At 42.3% G+C, this 22,693-nt stretch overlaps 1 protein-coding gene across 1 annotated transcript in view; it reads left to right on the top strand.

Annotated features, from left to right (window-relative positions):
• The first annotated feature begins 243 nt into the window (after positions 1 to 243).
• spred2 (sprouty related EVH1 domain containing 2) overlaps positions 244 to 22,693 on the top strand; it is a 28,709-nt gene continuing 6,259 nt past the window's right edge. Inside the window, exons 1-4 of the mRNA XM_004077229.3 lie at positions 244 to 767; positions 17,558 to 17,750; positions 17,824 to 17,992; positions 19,291 to 19,355. Of these exons, the coding sequence (XP_004077277.1) occupies positions 742 to 767; positions 17,558 to 17,750; positions 17,824 to 17,992; positions 19,291 to 19,355 (453 nt within the window). The 5' untranslated portion in view covers positions 244 to 741. The remainder of the gene's footprint in view (positions 768 to 17,557; positions 17,751 to 17,823; positions 17,993 to 19,290; positions 19,356 to 22,693) is intronic.

Raw genomic sequence — 22,693 nt, forward strand, 5'->3', positions numbered from 1 at the left:
AACTGATTTTCTGCTTCGCTCTTTAACGTGAACGTGGAGGATTTCACGTGAGGTCAAAGCTGACACGATCGAGGAAAGTCAGCGCGCGGGCTTGTGTGTGTGAGTGTTGTGGTGGTGGGGGGTTCTTTTTAGGGGCCAGAGAGGCTCACAGCCATCGTGGGCCCTCCACCAAAATGAAGATCGACGTCACCGCTTCCGCCCAACACCCTCCTCCCCTCTCCCTCCCTCCCTCCCTCCCTCCTCCCTCCCACGGAGTCGTTGGAGCTGCTCGGTCGTCTGCGATCCAACATGGAGTAGTGAGAGATGGGGCTCTAGCGGGGCCACCCCCCTTCAGCAACAGCAGCGACCACGGACGCGCTTTTCTTCTTTTCTACGCACAACTCGGCGCGGAGAAAACACGCGCCTTTGGACTTAAAAAAAAAATAAATATATATAAATACAAGTGGGGCGCGTGCGTGCGTGCACGAGGAGAGTGGAAATCGCCAGCCTAAAACTGTCAGTATAAGCTATCTGCTGATGGGGGAGTTGAAGTCATCATAGGACGGAGGCGATCCACGCGTGGAGGAGCCGAGCAGCGAGGAGGCGGAGAGCGCCGACGCGCACAAAGGCACAGGCGGCGGCGGCGGCTGGAGCGGCGGCGTAGGGAGATTTATGCGGAATCGGAGACGGAGCCGCGGAGAAAGAATGACGAGTAAAAAGTATGCCGCCGCCGCGCTCCGGTACCTGAGGTGAAAAGGAAAAATGATAGAAGAAACGCACCCAAACGAGTGAGTACACCGTTCTCTGTCCATAAGTTGGAGCTGATTGCGTGCGTTTGGGGGGAGGGGGGGGGGGCTTGGTGGAATGTGCTGCCTATAAGTCCGCTTTGCAACTTGATGCTGCTGTGGAGAAATGCACTGACACAGCTAGGAGACCTGGGGGTGTATATAAATATTATTATTTTTTGGTTTTTGGAGCCCCCACCTCGGTGCAGTCGTGAGACAACAGAAGAAGAAAAAAAGAGGAGTGGGAGGAGGAGGGGAATACGCGTGGGTGGATCGGAAACATTTTCTGAAAGGATCTGAGAGCAGGCCCTGTTGCAGCAGCAGTAGGCTCGAATCAGACATGCGCGCAAGTTCCACCTTCCACAAACAGCCGCGCACGCGGCGCGTGAGGGGTCCGCCAGGGCCAGAAGGAATAAGGAGAAGCGCGCGCGCGCGGTTTTTGCGCCTCGGATGTTTGGACACATCTGCGTGTTTGCCTCCAACCGAAGGGGGAAGTCTCACAGGATATGAGATATCCGATATGCCTCATCCGCCATCTCTTTCTCAATCGCCGTCATTTGCATAACCTGTCGCGCTCCATTCATAAAAAACAACACGAAGACTGGAAGCGACCCTTTTTCTTGAATCCTATTTGCGCCAAAGACTGCGCGCAACTACTAGGAGGTCTGGCGCAAAGGCGGGCCTGCGTGTTTCAGGATCCAATTCGCCTTAAAAAGCACGAATTAGTGCGTCTAAAGTGGAGGCAACCGGAGCTGCTGCACGGCGGCCGGAAGCGCCAGCCCTGCAGGAAGGTTGAGGGGCGAATGGCAACAGCAGGGGGCGGAGGGAAGGAGGGAGGGTGGTGTTTGTGCTGCGGTGGCGTGACGCCGGCTCATTCATAAAAGCCCTCGAACCCTCAGCGCGTCTCCATTCATGCCTGCTGGGCCGGTTTGGCGTCTTCCCGCCGGCTGTCCAGCGGGCGCGCACAGCCGACGGCCGGAAGCAGGAGTCCCCCCTGGATGAGGCCCTTTTCTGTTCTTAAATAGAAACACCCTCCCACACTGGATCCTGCTGCTGGTGGTTCCTCACAGCTTCACAGGGAAAGAGAGTATCCACGCAGGCCTCTGAACCAGAAAGTCCCAATGAGAGGTTCCCAAACCGTCATCAGAGGACCACACAGGAGACAGCTAGAGATCAAAGCTTCACGCTTAAACTCCCATGAAAAATGGTGTTTTGGGTGTTTTTAACATGTTCGTTCAGCATGATGGAGGACATTTATAAAGTCATTTTAGTTTCTGATTATTTCGTGATTTAAATTCTAAAATCAAGAAAAGACTTTTTTTTTGAAAAATATCGTATTTGTGACGTAGAAAATGCGCGGGGGTGGGGGGCACACGCTCTCTGCTGTGGCCCATTCTGATGCATCCACTTGTAAACGCGTGTGTCTCTGTTTTCCTTGTCTGAGCTGGAATCTGGATCAAAACGGCGGGATAGCTCCATTATTACTCACCGTTTTTGTTGCACCGGTAATGTTATGTTGAGGGTGTAAACAGAGAGCTCTCAGCAATGGGACAGGGGGCGGAGTTGCTCCATGCCAATGGTCCCGCCCACAAATCAAGCTACATTTACACCGCATTTGGCAATGCACGTTTTAGCAGCCTCTTCCAAGGAATAGTCTAAGTTAATGTAAGTAAACACATTTAAAACTAGGGGTGTGACAATAACCGCATTACCGCTGGGGTGATGAGGTAACCGCGACAGCACGCCCCCTACTATTTCATCACCGCTGTTTAAAAATTCCACACTGCCACAGCTCTATTTTGCAGCATCAGCAAATTTCTAATGACCTCCTGCCGCTCTGCAGAAACTATGTCCTAGAAAATGGCACAAGTTTTTGCATGAACCCCGATCAAACCTCAAACCACAGTAAACATCACAGAAATTGAGAGAATTAAGAGAAAGCCATGTGCAACTTTTAACCTCTAAACAAAGTTTGTGGTTTTATGGATGTGTTAACCTGTCATTGTGACAGATAAGAAACCATCTTTGTCTTTAACTCAGTGTTTTCTGTTAAACAGTTCACCAAAACCCAGAGATCTCCGGGGTTCCATTATCACTAGTTCCTGCGATCACTTTATGATAGCATCTAACCCTTTTGAATGAAGAGTTTCCCCAGTGAAAGTGAATGCATCCTCCAAGTGTCGTACTGCGGTGTTACCGGATGGAAATAGTCATCGTTTGTGTGACGGGGTTTTCTTATCAAAAATAAAACCGGTTGTAGGATTAGTCAAGCAAAGGACATAGGAGACACACCTTTCCAGTGTCACGTTTTTTGTTCAAAAGGTGGCGTGTCACATTCCTCTGTTCTTCTGTCAGCTCATTGAAATGGAATCCCTTTTTTTCTGGTTTGTTTTTGTTCTGAACGTAAAGGTGAACTAAGAGCAATCCAACATTTAACAGTAGGGGCACCTCTTTGTTGAGATTGTTTTTGAGAAGGACGGGTAAGGATGCATTGATCCGCTGGGTCCTGCTGCACGGTCAGCATGTGCACACTCAGTATTGGACAGGAGATCCCGCTGACATTCAGCTAAGGTCGGCATAGCGGCGAAATACAATCTGGGTTGAACCAAAAAAAAAGCTGTATTCACAAAAGCAGCAGAGTGGCGTTTGCATTTTTCTTTGGTTCCAGTGTTCCAAATTTCAGCAGGAAATCACAAAGCAGTTCCAAAAAAGGAAAAAAAAATGTTAAGCTACAGATTTTTTTTCTTTTCGTTTTTTAAAGTTGTTTTTAAAAAGTTCTGATTTTGTTGGGTAAATTTTTGCCTTCCGACCCATTTTTGATCTATTGTAAGAGTGTTCCCAGTGGTCTTTTAATTATGATTATTTGACTTTAATTATCTTTCTAGGAGTTTGCATTCCAGTCCCCTACTGTTTCCGGCCCCCAAAGACTGACTGGGCTATGTGTGCCCAAACCATCAGACGTCCACCGCCATGCTTGACTGTTGGCATCTTTGTGTTGTCCAATACTTTCCTCTCTGAGTTTTGCAAGTCTTGTGGGCTTTGATGAAAGACGGTGTATGGACGCTGATTTAAAAAAAAAAGTTTTATGAAAACAAACGTAACAAAAATGAAGGACAAACTTCTTGGACGATTTTTACTGCCTCTGATGGAGCTTAAGCTCTTCCTAAACTTCTGTCAAATTGTCAGTCAAGAGCAAATGAAATCGGCTTTAGAAAGAAGATTTCTTTTTGTTTATTTATACTCGTTCTCACATCGCCAAAAAACATTTTTCTTTATGCTTTCAAAGGAATGGACAGGAACACTGCTGGTGATAGATAGCAACCTTTTTTCACTTTTAAACCATTCAGAATCATAAGTATATATTTTTTCCCTTCATTATTATTGGTATACATTCTCATTCCTTGAACTCAGTTTATATTTTTTCTGCTTGGCACACTGCTAACTATACAATTTATTGGCAAAAACCAGATTTACAGTATTTTTTAATTTTTTTTTCTGGTTTCCTATTTTACCCTGAGCTGTCCCAGGGTCCAGTTGTTCTTCTGCGTCATTTATTCTGATATTAACTTTCCGAAAAGTTTTGTTTTGCACTTGGTTCCACTGTTTTATGAACAGAATCGTCCCGAAACACAAAGGGCAGGCGTAAACAGAAACACTTAGTTGGACTACACTAGGACTGCACGATATGAGGAAAACTTTCGACGTGCGATACCAGTGTTCAATATCGCGATGACAATTTGATTTACGACACATGAACAAATGGCAAAACAATCATATTCATTTCACCGCAACCATCGTATTCAAATAAAAGTCAACATAACCTAAATAATACTCTAAAAAAACACTTGTCTAATAAAGAAGGGCTCCATTTGATTAGTCAATGACCTGGCGAGGTTCATCCGAATGCATAAACAGCTTTATTAAACACTTCAAGCTGCCATGAGATTATTTTAGCATGCGTGCAAACATATCGCAGTGTACGCCATCTTTGGGCTGATATCGCGATTTATTCTGCAGGCCTTAAGAACACTGATACGCAGTTTGTTCAGGCACATTTGAAGTGAAAGCAAAAAGTATGTTTCAGACCACATTTACAAACTTACTTTGTGTCTACAGATGAACATCACAGACCTTTATACCCCCCCCCCCCCCCCCCCCGTGTACTCCCCCCCTCCACACACATCATGTGGAACAGATGCTTTTCCACAGTGTTTCCTGTGTTTTACAGAGGCTCATCACTGCTCGCTATCCGGAGCCTCCGGGCCAAATAATGGCCCGAGCTGTTTATATCGGGATGACAAACAATGGAAGCAGCTTGTTTGTCGTTTCTTCTTCTTTTTTTCCCCTCCTCCCTACTAATCTCTGCTCATCAGCTGACTCGATGACCAAGATTATAATAGCTGAAGTTTTCATTCACTGGCCTGCGCGGTCGTCCAACCTCAGAAGCTCGTCTCAGGGAATGAACTCCATGAACCTTCTTGGGGGAATTGGTTCAGGTTTCAGCTCAGTGTCCCACCGTGTTTCCTGACTTAATTGACTAAAATCTGCACATTCGGGGCATGAGCATGCATCAGAGGCTTGGTCTGTGCATTCTAACCGTCTATAAAGAAAGGGCACCCCCACCCACAAAGCCTCCTTTTTTTTTTTTAGCGTTCATGTGCGGAAATGGAAAACTGGATCATTTACTTATAAAAAAAGTAAAGTAATGTCTCACTGAGACTGCCTGTAAATCGTTGGAAATTCTGATTTGACAGATAAGATAGCAATTTGGAACATTTTCAGCATCAAGGATACTTTTGCAGCTTATTGACTCACATTTCCCTTTTTTTAATAAATGAAAACTAAACTGAGAACAGTTTGTGACAACTCTGGGACTACTTTGACACATCGTTTGATATGCAGATTTATAAACACATTGAAGGGAAGCCTCAAGACTTTCAACTTAACAACACCCCAATACATATTTTGAGACCTATTTTATGTTTTAAAATGAGAGATTGTCATTAAACTTGGTCATTGAATGTATATAAGAACTGAATAGGCTTTCCATAGAAAGTGGTTTAATTCCAGCTCCGACCAAATGAAGTCAATTCATTTGCCATTTTTTTCATATGTATGTCACATGTTGGAACCAGACAGCGTCAAGAAGTATTGATCAGTTTGAGTTTGTCTGAGTCTATATTTCTATGGCAACCACTCTCACCAATCAGGAGTGAGTTTGTTGGAAGTCCAACCCCCTAACAAATGAAAGCAGGTTTGGGAGAATTTGTCAATCTAGCGTTTCAAACGTTGAACATGGCACAACATACTTTTATTAAGGCATCTGATTGGTCAGTTTGTAATTGAAATAACTTGCACTACAGGAAAAAATATGATAAGAAATTTGGATTAGCTGCCATCAATATCAGACAAAATGAGAGCAACTAAATATTTTTACAATCTTTTGTGGTTTACTTGCATCTGATGGTTGGATTTATGTTAAGATACAACATAAAAATGATAAACGTCTGTCCTTATTGTGTAGAGATGAACAAAAAACATTTTTTTTGTTCAAGTTATTAGTTACCGGTATATATTAGAAATATGGTAACTTTTTGCTTAAAGACCCATTCTGATAAAAAAGTGTGTTTTTAACATGTTCTTGTGGCATTTTGGAGGATACATGGAAAGCAAAGTAGGCATAAAAGTGCATTTCTAAGTATTTCTTTATTCAAATTTTTGTGAATTAGGAGCAGACGAAAAAAAATTCAGTTTAAAAAAAGAGTGTATTTGTGACATACGAAATACGCTAGGCGGGCCCCAAGCTTCCCGCTCCACGTTCTCAGCAACGTGTAGGGCAAGGGGGGGCGGAGTTGCTCCGCACCAACGGTCGCGGCTACAACAGCATAATCAAGGTTAAAAGACCACTGAGGATGCTGTGAAAATAACTCGGGGATGATCTGAGAAGGATTTTAAGTGTTACGCACAGCGTTGTGTAAAGAATAATGCTTTAAGACACAGAATTGCCCAAATCAGAGAGGTTTTAAGATGAGATTTGGTTAAAACTGAGGATATTTTTTGGTGTTGTTAGCTTAGTTAGTGTGTCTGTAGCTGTCAGCCACCACTTGACGTCAAAATTGTCTTCATAACTTGTGAAATGACACTTTTGTGTTGGCACCTTTTGCTGTCACTTCTATCCGGTCAAAAAAGTTCACGCAGCTGACAGTTTAAACTTTTTTACCACCATACAGAAGTTTATTGGTTCAAGAACCTTGAGGAAGCTTTGCGTTATCATGTGGAAATACCAACTCCCTTCAGAAACGGTAATGGCTGTCATGTGTAGCTGTAAATAATGTATATTTAGACCAGAGAAGCCCTTTGAGAACAGACTTCCTAGTGTTTGATGATGCAAATGATTTTCAATTGGGTTGGTGCCCTGGAGCTGCACCACCGTCTGCCAAACACAAGATAAACCATTGACATCTGATAGTTTATTTAACCCAAGTCCACCTGATCAAACACACAGAGCAACGGCGGTGGATGCAGATTCTAGAAGTCCTTTTCAGTTGACCCTAAGTGTCGACCTGAGCTAAGAATAAGCTGGCGTGAGGCGCTCTGATGGTTTTTCAGCTTCCTGTGAGAAACCTTCAGCCAATCAGCTTCATTTCTGTCGGGTTCGTCTATACAAGGTATTTGCTGCATGTCACAGGGACGTCATCTCATGATTTCATGCACAGTCTGGCCTTGAACATTTGCAGCGAACTGCCTGTGGAGGGAACATTTAAAAAGTTTAGTGGCTGTGAAATAAACTTCTCAGGGAGCAGCACATCAGTGCAGGAAAAATGAGGTTCTAACACTAAAACACAGAGGTGGAACCGTCATGTTGGTTGTTGTGCTACATTAAAACAGAGAAAATTGAATTCAGAGAAAAAATATCTCCCTTTGAGGCACAAAGAGGCTTTCTTAAAGCAACTTTGAATGCACATTGACTTTATTGAAAACCCCTTAACACTTTCAAGCAGGAGATGTCACCGACAATAATGTACTGTTTTGTCATACCGTAATTTTGTAATTATTGTGATTTTCATGTTTAACGTGAATCAGCTGGTGATTCTGATGCGTAGAAATGCAGCTTTTCTTTTTGGCAAAACTTCACATTGTCATGTCGAGCTGGTTGGGGCTTCGCATTTAAATGATAATGAAGAAAAAAATGAAACCTTTCATCACTCTTCAGTAATTTACACATTTAACATAATTCCTGTGGAATCTGCAGCGGAGAAAAGCAGCTGCGTAGAGGCATCATAGTGCAAAGCCGAAATGAAGAGCCGCCTTTCTCCGCGACAGAATCAGCTCATTTGTGTTACACTTGCATAAACATTTCAACTGTTCAACAATTTGTATGGGCAGGTTTTTTAATGTATACCGACCAAATGTAGATTACTTTGTACTTTGTTCCTGAATGGTTTGGGATGTTCTTTTGTTGATAAAGTAATTGTAATCAGCGCTGACCACTTTCAGAGTGAATTTCAGACAATAATGACCCGTGCCTGATTGATCTGACCTCAACTCGCAGAAGTCGCGCCGTGATTGGTGGGCCGTCCGTGGCGTGTTATCCTTTACCGCTGCTCTCATGTCAGTTGACTCACCCATTCACACCCGCAGCCGGAGCCTCGCGCTGCCCAAACATGTGAGCGTTCCACATCGCTCCAGTGATGGACAGAAAGCCGATCACACTTCCCCTCTGGAGCCTCCCCCGTCAATAGTTGTGAATGAACTCACTTCACCTCCCTGAGTTCCTCCCCCTGCTTTCCTGTCTGTGAGGGAGGCGGTAATGAAAACAACATCACAAAGAAGCAGATTTATCTCCTTCCATGCTGTTTTTTGTCCTCATCTGTTCATACTAATGGCTGCACGCACCACTCTGGGGTTACAACCTTTAAACTCATTAGATCAGATTAGATTAGATGACTTTATTAATCCCACAATGGGGAAATTCATTTATCTGTCGCAGCAGCAACGACATTCAGAAATAATCAGCTAATAATAATCGAAATAACATCAAAAAAGGACATCAAAAATGACATTCATATTAAATAAATAAATAAATATTAAATAAATAAATAAATAAATACAGCTGCGAAAGTGTGATCCACTGCAAACATGTGATCAACTGTAAAAAAAACATGTAAAACGTTTTTTCTTTTTTTTTTTAAATACAAAAATAAGTCAGTAATAAAGTACACACCAAAACAAACAGCCGGTCAGGAACAAAAATAATTGAAAACAGCAACAACTGCAACAAAAGTAAATGAATAAATGAGTGAAAGAAAGAAAAAACACCCGTGGGACCGTGGAGTGTCACTTGGACACGGTGTTGTACAGTCTGATGGCTGTGGGGAGGAATGACCTGCGGTAGCGCTCCTTCTTACACTGAGGGTGCAACAGTCTCGTATTGAAGGAGCTAGTCATCGCCTCTACAGTTTGGTGTAGGGGGTGGGAAGGGTTATCCATGATGGATGTTAGCTTAGCCAACATCCTCCTGTCCGCCACCCCCTCGATGGACTCAACTGTGCAGCCCAGGACAGAGCCGGCCTTCCTAACCAGTTTGTTAAGCCTCCTCCTGTCTCTGTCTGTACTGCCCCCCGCCCAGCACACAACTCCATAAAGGACCACTGAGGCCACCACAGTGTCGTAAAAGGTCCTCAGCAGCTGTCTGCACACGCCAAACGACCTCAGTCTCCTCAGCAGGTGAAGGCGACTCTGGCCGTTCCTGTACAGAGCATCCGTGTTATTGGACCAGTCCAGTCTGTTGTTCAGGTGAACACCCAGGTATTTAAAAGTGTCCACAAAACTCAATCTCTGAACCCTGGATGTTCACCGGTGAGTGTGGTGTGACCTCCTGAAGATGCAGTAGGTCACACACACACCTCATGCAGTTTCTTTCCTCAATTTCAAGATTGAATGTTCATAAAGTTTGATTCAAACAGAGTTTCTTTTTCCTGAGGTCATCTCTGCCGCCCTCTCCTTGTGTTTGCACCAGCAGATCCTGCTGTGGGCTCAGTCATCGCAATGATTGTAAAGCGCCCCTCATGCACATCCTGTGTGCAGAGGGAGGTGTTCTGTCCATGAGCTCGGGGCGTGGCCAATCCTTTTTTTTTATCGCAGGAAGTGAGGCCGGTCTTATCGCACATGGCTGGGTTGCCCTCACTGGCCCATTTATCTGTCACACATGAGCTGGATTCCAGTCCTCAACCAGCCCGCTTCTCCTTTTTATTGCAATCTTGTTACACATGAAGCACATCAGGTATTTTCAGGGTCAGTGTACTGTGGAGTGCGTCTAATAGCTTATTGTTTCGTGTGTGCAAGTGCTTTAGATTATTATTCCCACAAAGTAGATGCAGAAAAATGTAAAGTAAAGTTCATTTAAAATAAAACAACAACAAATAAGCCTAAAAGTTGCAGAAATTTCAGTTGGTGGTGTGACTGTGTTTACTCCACCCATAACCCAATTTCCCTTCCTGAGCACCTGCTTACCTGCAAAGGCCTAAAACTTATAATATGTTTTAAAGCTAAGATGAATGAAAAAAGACCAACAGAATTATGGAACATCAAAAAAATGAATTAATAAACTGTTAAAAACAGTTTTAGGTTTCAAAAAGCAAACACTTTTTAACATGTTTTAAACACTGCTAAAATGTTCCAGGCTAATTATTTAATTACCAAGGATATTTATTTAAACAAGTCAAAGTTCCTGAAACACTACAAAACCGTACTTGATACACGTATTCTCCAAATAGTTACCATATTTAGCATTTTTAGGACATGGAATATTATCAGCAAAATTCTAAAGGTTCCATGTGTTTTTATTTTTACAATTCAAGAATAAATTTGCTTTAATGACATTTGAATGATCGATTTTTGCAGCATTTCAATTAGCATTCAAAAGGAAAAACTGTCTAAAGTATGTAAATTCTGATTTATCATATTTATAACATTTCTCACCTTTTGTTAATTTTTTTTAACATTTTGAGTAAGTTAGTTTTCTTTTTTTGGTATCTTTTTGCTTCCTCCAGATAATTATCCTATGAAGCACCCATAAGAGTATATCCCGTCTTCTGCTTCTGTATATCCCTATTTACGCTCACAAAATTGTTTAAAAGACCTATATCATGATTTTCTTAAGCTTTTCAGAGTAAACTATATTCATGTATATGATAATATATTTCCTTTGGCACACAGAAAAATGTTTTTTTTTTATGAAATATGAGTTACTATCGCAGCTAGTTTTCCTACCCGGAAGTAAGACGACTCGATCTCTGAGGCACCGTCCATTTCATGACGTCATCATAGAGCCGGCCTCAGCAGTGTGTCTGTGTTTCACCCATGAAAACAAACAACATCCAAACTTTTGCAAAGATGGATGTGCAGATAAAATGAAAGCGTTTTAGCTGATTACCGCTAGCTCAGTGGAGAAAGTGTGTGTGTTAGCCCGGGGGCGGTGCTGGCAGTGCAGACTCTTCCTGGAAGGGGCTGTTCTCACTTTCATAAGTATAATTATGTGAGAACCTGATCGTGTTTATGGATTGGTAGGGGCTGGTGCTCAGAGCGCAGGTTTTTAGAGGAATACTCAGAAATAAATAAATGGATCAAAATACAGCTCTGGAGATGTTTTTTGTGAGGAATAAACATTAGAATCCATTTAAAAACTCCCAAAAAAGTTATTTTTGCATGATATTGACCCTTTAAATGTTAGGACCTAATTTCAAATCTTGGGGACGTCATCTTGTATTATGGTGTTTTTTTTACAGCTCTGCTGATAACACACGACTCTACATTGCTGTGTCTCGTAATGACAGAGTCAGTCAACATACTTTTAAATTGCATTTTAGACATTAAGTCATGGATGGCCGAGAACGTCTTACAGCTGAACCAGGACAAAACAGAAGTTTAAGTGGTTGGCACTGAAGACAAGTGAGAGATTGTTTTATCTAAACTAAAAAAGTATAAAACTTCTTAGTAGTGTTTGAGAAACCTGGGCATTATTTTTGACCCTGAGATGAATGTTACTCCACAAACACCCTCCCAGGGAGCCTCCGGGCCGTAGAGACTGTTCATGTTTTTAAAGGGACCTACCTTTTTTGTTTAAGCTTTTAGTTGAAATTTAGGAATTTATTTGATGTTTTAATTATTTTATGTTCTCTTTTTACTAATTTGATGTATTTTTTATTCACTGATTTATATCTGTCTATTAAGGTTTATTTATCTGGTTCTTTATCTGTTTTAACTGTTACCGGTATTTATTTTCTTCCTATTGCATTTTATCTAACTCCAGTGTTTTCCTCAGAGGGATCCGACACATCAGTGGCTGACCCTTCTCAGTGAGCGGGGTCGGTGCAATGGGATCTCCCGGGTCTGGCTTGTTGCTTAGATCTGGGGGGGGTCCTGTGGTAGAGTATTCAGTGAACTTGGGTGGGGGGTCACTGATGTGGACAGGTCCCCAAAAAAATGTTTCCCCTCTTCAGTACAACGCCAGACTACACAAATAAAGTTTAATTTGATTTGATTAGCTGTGAGATCCAGGACTGATGTTAAATAAACACTTTTTTCCAAACCAAAAGAAAGCCATGCCTAAAATTAAAAAGTAGTAATATCTGTTGTTGACCAGTTTCTAGGTAATTTTACTGATCAGTAATTATCATTTCTGATGTGTTTTCATCTCCATCTGCATGTGCTGCCCTCTAGTAGTCAGTAATTAGATGGATATTTGTTAATAAAAGCACAGATTGTTCTTTATTTTAGCTATTTTGTCAATGTCGCTTAATAAATCCACAGATTTCCATACCTGGTTAGATTTTTTTCAGACTTATGGGAGGGAATCTTGCAAGAAGCCTAAAGAACCTTCTGGTAACGGCATAGAACTGTGATTCCTAAGATGTGCATGCAGGACACTCCTTTGTACCTTTGTCCCCATGGTTGACAATAAATTACTAAAGGCCATGAATCATGAGTATCCTGCACTATTCTCATCAGTGAAGTGAGTTATGGCTTCAAATATGATTTTGTTTTCTTGCCCCACCTGAAATATTTCTTCTGGATCTTAAAATCAGGTGCCCGTTTTCTGTTGTTCTGAACGTAGCAGCTGCACCGTTGCTGTGTTATGGTTGATTCCACACAAATAGCTGCTATAAATAAAGTTTGAACGAGTCCTTCTTCAGTCCTTCTCCAGCATCGTTCAACACTCGCATGGACAGTATTAGATCCTAAATGTATGCGTGTTGTATATTTGTGTCAGAATGTGCAGTCACTTCCAAGTGTATTAAAGTAGCACTTTGCTGCTGGCTGTGACTGTCTGTGTGTTCCAACCACAGATTACAGGGCCTGTCGGCAGACAAGGCTCTAAACACGGGTCACAAGACAGACCAAAATGTGACGGGTTCTTCTCAGAGAGCTGATCGTCTGGATTGTGTTTCTTGGAGCACATGTGCTTATTTAGCCCAGGATTTGGTGTTTTATTTCTGTATGTGGGCGGTTGGGGTGTGTGTGGTTCCATATCTGGATGTGTCATACATGTGTTTGAGTCAAGTTGACCTGCTGTAGTGGTTTGATATAACAGCAGTAGCAGTGTGGCTTTCCAAATCAAACATTTCTCAGTTTCGGAGTTGCAACGGAATCAGAAATGATGATGTTGAACTGAGAAACTGCAAAGCCAAAGCGGGAGGTCTGTCTACTAACGCCGTGCTTCGGGGTTGCTCCGCCATTTTATTCGGACTTTATCACAATTCTGCTGAATTGTGATAGGGAACAATTGTTCTCCTGGTTCGACTTCTCCATTTCCAGTACTTGCCCCACCTGAGCTCAGATATTGCTATTCCACCTTCATGCAGTAGTTGGCGCTGTTTTCATTGCATTACTATCCACCAATAAAGGGAAAATCAGAGTAGGCCCCGAGACATTAGTTCTTGTTCATATTTCCACTTTTACCCAACACAAGGCAAAAGAATTTTATTTTATTTCCATGGAAAATTCCAAAAAAAATGTTTACGTTCACACTTCTGGAAAGAAAACAAGATGATCCAACTGCCTGGAAACATTTGACAGTTGCAACATTTGCTGGTTTGAGGATAATATTAGCATGAGCTTTGACCAGGAAACACCTTTCACCCCTTACAAAACCTTGTTTATAGACCAGAAATTCTCAAACTTACTGGTATTGGTGCTGCTTTGGCTTTTCTAACATTTGGATTACTTGTGCTCTTTGGTTTGCTGAAGTAGAACTCACAGTGCTTTTGAATCGCACCAGGGTTCACTTGCAATTGAATCAAGACCATGATTGATTTTCAAAACTAAAGTTCTTCCTACCTGTCAAACGAAGCAAACTAAATGAACCCTGGTCTGGATCTTAGACATCTAAAACTAGACAGATCATCTCTGATAGATGGATTCTGAACAGCCAAAGAAAATGAAATGAGATGAGCTTGGGGTGGAGTTCACCCCCTGAACAATTTCTTAAAAGATTAAAAAGAGTTCTCCATCTATCTGCCAATCAAAAAGCAAAACACACTGGAGATGTCAGCGGTGACTCCTTAATAACACACCTTCTTTGGTACGTATACCGTAAAACTTCAACCGTTTAGAGATCAGTGTGAACAAAGCTGCTTCAGAATACGCTGAACCTACATTAATTGCGTACACGGTTCAATAGGTACAGTAGTCAAAGTAATGTCAACACTGGAGCTAAGTTCTGCTGTTAACCCTTGTGCTATCTTAGATGACCCCACCCTTGCATTGATGTGTTCTCCCTACCATGACAAAGGTGGATAAAGGTGGAAAGAGTTCATGTAATCCATGGACACCAGTGAAGATCACAAATCATTGAAGAAAAAGGTTCAGAGCACTGTCTAGTGGGTCTAGATGAACCAACTCCCAATGTTAAAGTGCTTAGGATAGCACAAGGGTTACAGGGTTAAGTTTGACCTCTAATATAACTGCTGATGTAAAAACAATATGCCCCTCTCAGACTTGTAATGGATACAATAAAAATGTAAACAGTGTTAACAGTAAAATGTGTTAATGATTGTGAATGGGCTGAAATACCATCTTGGTTCAACTATGCAAAACCAAACCAAACTAAAAGCAACCTGGTTTCCTGTTGATGTTACGTAATAAGTTGACTTTATTTTTGTGGAAAATGTGAGCCTCTTTCTTTTTCACTGAAATGGAAGTGAGTCGTGGAAACCTCTTTGTTTGAATTTCTGCTATTGCTGCTTTTGAAGTTTCCCACGTGTAAGAGCAGATCCCGCATGACTGTGCTCACACCCCGTGCGGTTTGACGGAACAAATGAAATTATATCTGCCTTCAAACTGTCTGTCTGCTGGCGACAACAGCAAGCCTCCACATTTAGTTGAACTAAAAGCGCCCTGTCATATTTTAAAAACCTGTGCTACTCAGACGCCACAAACCTTTAATCGGAATGGAAAAGTCTTGTTTTACATATTGTGTGTGTGTGTGTGTGTGTGTGTGGGAGACACACAAAAGCTTGTGGGTGAATCTGTGGTTTCTTTTCTGTGCACTTTGTTTGTCTGATATCACCCAGTCAGTCTGTCATTCAGTCACTTTTATGAATGTGTGTGGGTGGGAGCTGGTGAACCAGTTTTGCCAGCTGTGTGTGTGTGTGTGTGCGTGCGTGTGTGTGTGTGCGTGCGTGTGACTGCCTGTAAGCTAATTATATAACACCTCTCTTATTCAATCCCACTCTGCTCTCTCCCTCCATGTTTTTTCGTGTGTCTTCCTTCAGTTGTCACACACGTGCAGAACGGCATCAATAGAACACGCAGAGGTACATCCTGTTATTGTCAGACGAGGATTGGGACCGTTTGCTCTCTGTCCCTGCGAGGGGTGGCGGCTGTCGTGCAAAGGCCACAGGACGCCTCGTGTTTTTAGCGTCCGACCTCCGCTGCAGGGCCTGCCTCCTCCGAGTTTCTGCTGCGCATTGTTCTCCTTTAGCCTAGACTAAACTGGAGCTGTTTTATCTGCCTGTTTGTGTCTGATTGTGGCTCCAGGCTGCATCTCAATTGCTGCATTTTGGATAAGAGTTCCTCGTTCTGAAAAGCTTTTGCTATGGTTCCATTTTGCTTAAAGACCCACTCCAATGAAAACTGTGCTTTAGGTGTTTCAACTTGTTCTTGTGCCATTTTTCTGTTGATGAAGGACATCTATAAAGAAAAGTAGGCTTAAAATGGCATTTCTGTGTATTTTTGTTATTTAAACTGTTGTGAATCAGGAGGTGTTTGAAAAAGAGCTTATTTATGACTAGGGTTTGTAGATTTTTTTCAGCAATGGTTTTTCATAATTTTTCTAAAACAGTTTTTCAAAACCTTTCACAGAATTTCAAAACTATGAATAAACATATTTCAATCAAACTATTGTAGTCTGTGCCACTAAATAAAACTATTTTTTTGCCACTAACCTCATCTGCTCATGAAAAATATTAGATGAGCTGCAAAAAGTAGAAAAGCCACAAAGTCTCCATGTCATAGACATGATCTGGGTTGTTTATGTGCTCATCACGATATCACCAGTTCCTTCTTCCTACTGACTTTATCCACAAACATTTCAGAGCAAAACATTGGAAGTAGTTCTATTGACCAGTATGAACTGTTTCTTTCTGTCTGTGGTGAAGCAGAAAACGAGTTACAGCCGGGGTTTGCCTTGATGTGAAGCTGCAGAGGCAGGCAGAGACCGTCAATAAAGTACATCAAAACACCCCAGACAAACAATAGCAGTTTTTCAGTAACTCACCATAAATAATCTCAAAAACATCACAAGTTCTTATTATTGTCAAAACAAAATCCACAGAAATCCCTAATAATATTACCCCTTTTCTTAGAGTGAACCAGCGTGTTCGAGTGCTGCAAGTTCTTATCACCAAAATATTATAGTAAATTTAAAAAATCCTATTTAATTATAAAAAAAATTAAAGCGAAGTTGACAAAGATGAACACACCCACAACGTAGCTACAGTAGCTTTATAAAAAAAAAAACTATGAACAGAGTAAACAGAAAATACTGTCTTTAAAAGAATATTCCATTTATCAGGGGGGAAAAATCTGACAAAACTTGTTTGATGGTGTAGGAAATAGTATTTGCTCCTATTTTAAGTTATAAAAAAGTACTGGTATTTGTTAGAATTAGTTTCTTGGAAAAATCAGTCGTGGGTTAAGAGGAACAGCTTTACTTTTTAAAAAGAGACACATTATGCTGCCATGTAAAACAAAATTAAATATGCGCCTCGTCCTTTAAAAACATCCAAAATAAAAATATAGGGGGTAAACAAGTTATTTATTTATGCACAACTCAACATTCAAAACATAATCTAAAGAAGACAGGGGACTGTGGAGCTTTCCTTTGTTCGAGTGCACCATGTGTTTGGATGGAACTCCAGTTTGTCTTTCCTATTAAAGTTTTGATGCAGGTGAGTTTCTGTGGAAATGATCAACATGAAGACGCCTTTCTATGAAAGTTTGTGTGTGTGTGTGTGTGTGTGTGCGTGTGTGTATTTAATGCTGACTTGTCTCGGTCCAACACCTCCCACTTCAGCACAGTGGGGATCAGGCAAAGTCGTGACTCGAGACGCCCTTAAACAGTCTGGCACGGTGTGAATCCAGGTCTAAAATAAACCGCTGTGGCTTAGGAACATGTCGAATTCACAGCTTTGTTGGTTTTTACAGGTTAAAATTTTGATGTTGGCTGCGGACGAAAGCTTTTTGGTGTTTGTGGTCACAGTTTGAAGCTTTTGTTCTCGTTTTCTGTCCAGTGACAGCTACATCGTGCGTGTGAAAGCGGTGGTGATGACGCGGGACGACTCGAGCGGCGGCTGGCTGGCTCAGGATGGAGGGGCCCTGACCAGGGTGGGGGTGTGCCGCCTCCTGCCGTCAGAGCTGGCACCCGTTTCGGCTTCCAATGGCTCCCAGTTTCTAATCCGTGGTGAGCGGCTACGGGACAAACAGGTAAAACTGGTGAGCCGCTGTCTTTGGGGTCTGTCGGACCAAACATGCTGAAATGAGCTACGGTTGCCTGCAGGTAATCCTGGACTGTCCACTGCGGAAGGACCTGGTTTACACCATAGCCATGCCCACATTTCATCACTGGAAGGTGGAGGACAGAAGGTGTGGCCTATCCTTCCAGAGTCCAGCAGACGCCAGAGCTTTTGACAGGGGCGTACGGAAAGCCATTGAGGACTTGGCTGAAGGTGAGTAATTGATTCGAGGGTCTGGTCATCATTAAATCTTTTTTTATATCTTATGAAGAGTTTTGGAGTGAAGGATATTTAAATGATGGTTAGTTTTCAGGATCCAAATATTTTTATGAGCAAAGAAAAGTAATAAATGTGTCTTAAAATTGTTTAGTTAGGATGTATACTTGTATAGTGCTTTACTACAGTCACAGTCCCATTTACCCATGCACACACACACATTCACACACTGATAGCAGCTCCGCTGCTGAACACTGGCACCAACCTGTAACCACCAGAAGCAATGGAAGGGTAGCTAAAGGACACTTTGACACAAGGGGGCGCAGAGCAGGAACCAAATCTTCCATTCAGAGGTCGACCGCTCTACATCTGCACCACGGCTGACCCACAACTTAGTTAGTTGCCAAGATTCAATATCTCTATTAACGAAAAACATTGGGCCATTTTATGCACAGGAAAAGAAAAGAGAAACGATTACGATTTTGTTAAAGAGGCTTCAGGCACTTTTTATGACATTAACACTTAAGCTGGATTTATGTTTCTGCATCAGGTTTATATGAGGATGTTTGTGCTCCAGGTTAATGCAAGATAACATCCGTAAGAACCCAATCTGTCATCCGCGTGTCCTGTAGTCACCCTCTTCTACGTTTTTTAAAAGAAGCATGTTGAGACTCCATACCAGATCCTGAACTGATCCTGAAGACTTTAGGGTCAAACACAATGGTTACATTCTGGATTGTTGGGTGTGTGCACCCTAAGACACAGAAAGTTAGACCCAACACACCCACTCTGTAATTACGTAAGAGAATTATGGAACCCTCGTAGATGCAGGATACAAGCATGGAACAAACCAGAAACATTTTTGTGTACTGGTGTCCTTAAGACCAACACGAACATGAATTGAAACTCAGGCGAGTCGGACACAGGATCATGTTCCGTCCTAGAAAATAATCCCAAAATCAGAAGCACACCAGAATCACTAAAGAAAACCACCAAGAAGACCTAAAAAAAATCCAGATTTCACCGTGGATACGCACGAACCCTTAAGGAGGACATGAGAGCACACTTTCCTTTTTCGGGCGACAGGAAGTAGGCGGGTGAATTTGAAGGAATAGCATCCACAGGTAAAACCTGTCAGTCCGGATGAGAACATGAAAGATCTTGAGTATTTAAAGGAACCCATGGTCTTAAACTTTAAGACACTCTGTCTAACCCACTGAAACCCAGAGAAAGTGCCTAAAGAGATGCAGTCTAAACATTGTTGTGTTATTGACTGGGCTGTTTTCCTCCCGTAGGCTCAACCACCTCGTCCACAGCGCTCCAGAACGAGGGCGAGCTGGGGGACGATGACGTCTTTACTGTAAGCACGTTTCCTGCCTTTCATTACCTCTGCGCCCCCTCCTCACTTGCTATATAACCCTTGAAAACTGGCTCGGTGGAAAAAGGGGTTGATAGCTTGAATGAGGGAAAAGTGAAGAATGTGCACCTAGTTGTTTATCTTGAATGACATTCAGAGAGGTCAATATATTGGAAATTCTTGAGAGGAACTCCACCTTATTGGCTTGAATTCAAAGTAACCTGATGATTGATGATTGATGTTTACTGTTGTTTTCTCTGAAATGCAGTTCATAGAAATGGCAATCACTGGATTAATGGTTGTACATAAAGATGGAATTATTTCAGGATTAGTTGTTTTATGGTGCAAGAACACAGTAGTTTCTATTATTATTGTTCTAGCTTTCAAAATAAGGTTGAAAGACTATATTTTTGAAGCTGTTTCTACTTTTCTTTGTTTATGTGAGAAAAAAACTCCCCTCATTGGTGATACATAAAAGGCTTGATAGAAAAAAGGTTTTCTATGCTGTTGTGAATGTTGTACTTTTGCCGATAGCTGCAAAAAAAAATAATTTTTGTCAAATCAAAACCAAAAATACTACGTAATGTTTAAATTCTTAAATGACAGAAAGGGTCTTTAAAAACAGGGGCCTGCTGTTGTTGTACATATTAGTTCTAGAGCCAGATTGCTTCCCTAACTTGAAGTGGGTTAGGTGTCACTTTAGAAAATCCTCTTCATATTTTTCACCAGTTCTACTGAATTTGGGCTTTGGTAACTTATTTCTTGATGTTTGTTTTTTTGACAGAAGAATCGGTTAATGCATTTATGAACGTTTGGCCTTATTGAGCACAAAAACATGACTAGATTTTGGGTTTGATTCCTCTTAAATTCCTTTTTTTTGTTGTGAAAGAAAAGGAATGTGTCTGTTGTTTACAATATACTGCTACCAAAGATGAAAGTGGCTGCGGTGAAATCATCCCACCATCACAGAGTCTTTATAAACTGCAGTGTTTCAGCATCTGATAAGCCTTTGAGCTCTCATACTGGCCTTGTTAGATCAGATTTAATGTCTTTCTAGTATTTTCAACAACAATCAACCTCTACAGCGCAGCCTTCAGACCGGTTCTGAGAGGACCTGCTGAGGTGAAGCTCACGTATTCTGGCAACATATTTAGTCAGACGCTGCAGTTAAACACAGAAATCCTCATTGAAACTGCTCCTAAAGCTCTTGAGTGTTTTTCTTTTTCCAGAACTAAAGTTTGCTTCAGTTATTATGAGCTCGCTGTCATGTAGAGCTGCCACCAGAAGACGAAGAGCGTGTGCGCCGTTTGTGTGTCAGGGCCTCTCTACCTTAAGTTAGCATGAAGAGCCTCGCTCTGTGACTGTAATCTGACACCAGAGCCAGCAGGCAGGGTCACAAAGGTCACTTCCTGTATCCCACCAACTTCCTCTCCCCTTGCGACCTTCTCTCCCCCCATATACACACACCTATACACACACTCACACACACACACAAACGCACACACAGCCACCAAAGCAGCAGCTAGCAGCTGTTTCCCAGCTTAGTTCAGGGTGGGTGATTTACGAGAGGAAGTGCCTCGTGGTTCATCTTTGACTCGAGCTGTCTGCAAGGGCCAAGACTAATAGGTGCTCTGCTGGGAGTGTACAGCCACCACAGAGAGGCACACAAACACTTGAGGGGGGGGGTGGGGGTGGAGACTGCGCCGGAGGGTGGAGCAATCCCTAAAGCAAGGCTGCAGAAAAGCATTTCAGTGCAACAAATCCAAAACCCCTTCCTCTTAAAAAGCTACTTGAAATGTACATGTAGTAAAAGAAAGAGATAATGACAAATGTTACTTCTCCAAAACAAAAGGTTTTCTGCACAGACTAAAGAAATAAACAACCAAATACAAAAGATTACCCCTATTAAATTCACCTGTAAATACATCTCGCTTTGCTTTTTTTGAGCCTGTTCAACTCCCAAGAATGCAGCTTATGTGCATTTCCATAGATAGAAAGATTGTTTAACTTGTGGCCATAAATAGCGCTGTTATTCAGCAGCCAGCCACAACATTAAACCATCTGCAGGATTTGGCAGCATTCGTGCTCCCGTCCCGGTCCCGTTTGCTGGTGAGAAACCTCAAGTTGTGGCTTTCATCTGGATGTTTTTTTACACGCCACCCTCCGAAACATTTCTGCAGATCAGTCATTACCGCAACCGGGCACACCCTTGAGGGGTTGGACACATTTGTGACAGACGTTGGTTGCTGTGATGTTTGAGGCCATCTGTGTTGCCGAGCTGGTTCTTACAACAACCTTGGTGTGAGCTCTTGGCCAAAAAAGCCTTCTAAAGATCCAAATATTGGCCTGGTGTTAGAAACTGGCAACCAAATGGACCAGGAGCCATGTACGGTATATACAGAAAAACAGTCGATGCTTTCATGTAGCAATGAGGCTTAAAACTTTTAAAAGTAGCTTCTGCCATACGTGTGAGTTGCAGCAAGTTTCTGAACACATTTTTGGACACGTGACAAAGCAGGGAATTTGACGGGTGTTAAAACAGAGGCAGAGGGCATGAGTTTGAAGAGCAAGTTGTGTTAGGTGTGAACGCAGCATAAGTGACTACAAATATATACCAAGTTTATGTCTAATGACCACATAGAAGATGAAAACTGTGCTGCTGAAACTTTAAGGCTTGTAGACTAAGCAGATGGTACCTCAGTTCTTGAATGGATGTCATCTGGGTTTAGTTGAGTCTTGAAATGATACACATTGGTTTTTTTGTTTTAGTGCTTGTGTAAGATTTGTGTAGTTAGTCCTTGTAGCTCCAACTGAAGCTCTGCTTGTGTGCGTCCTTCAATTTACGTAAGAGTTGAGCTCTGCTGATGCTCTTGCACTGGTGAGTCTTCTGAAACGCGCTTGTGGCAGCAGCAGAGTTTCAAAGCGGGGCTGGTTGTGGAAAAAAGGAAATGTAAAGTCTGATTTACTGCCGTTTCATGGCGGGAGGAGGCCACACTTCCCTTACTTACTTACTTACTTAACCCAAACATTACCCAGGCGGCTCTCTTCGCATCCTTCTCTCTGTGTGTCTATTTTGGCTTCTTCACAGTGGGGTGGGGGGTGGGGGGGGTCTGTAGAAGCCATTCTGGGCTCTTCCCAGGAGAGAGCCAAGCCGAATCCTCTGGAGCTCCCGCTCAGGGCGTGTTTTGTGTCAGAAAATCATTTGAAAGTCTTCCTGTCCAGCTTTGATTCCGATTAAAAGAAGAGATGAAATCCAGAACTTGTCTCTGGAGAAGTTTTGGTTGTTATGTTGAACTCGTTGCAGCCATGAAGGCCTGAATGGTTTTGTGCTACAGTGGGGG

Source organism: Oryzias latipes, chromosome 15, assembly GCF_002234675.1.
Source record: "Oryzias latipes chromosome 15, ASM223467v1".
Classification (NCBI taxonomy): Eukaryota; Metazoa; Chordata; class Actinopteri; order Beloniformes; family Adrianichthyidae; genus Oryzias; species Oryzias latipes.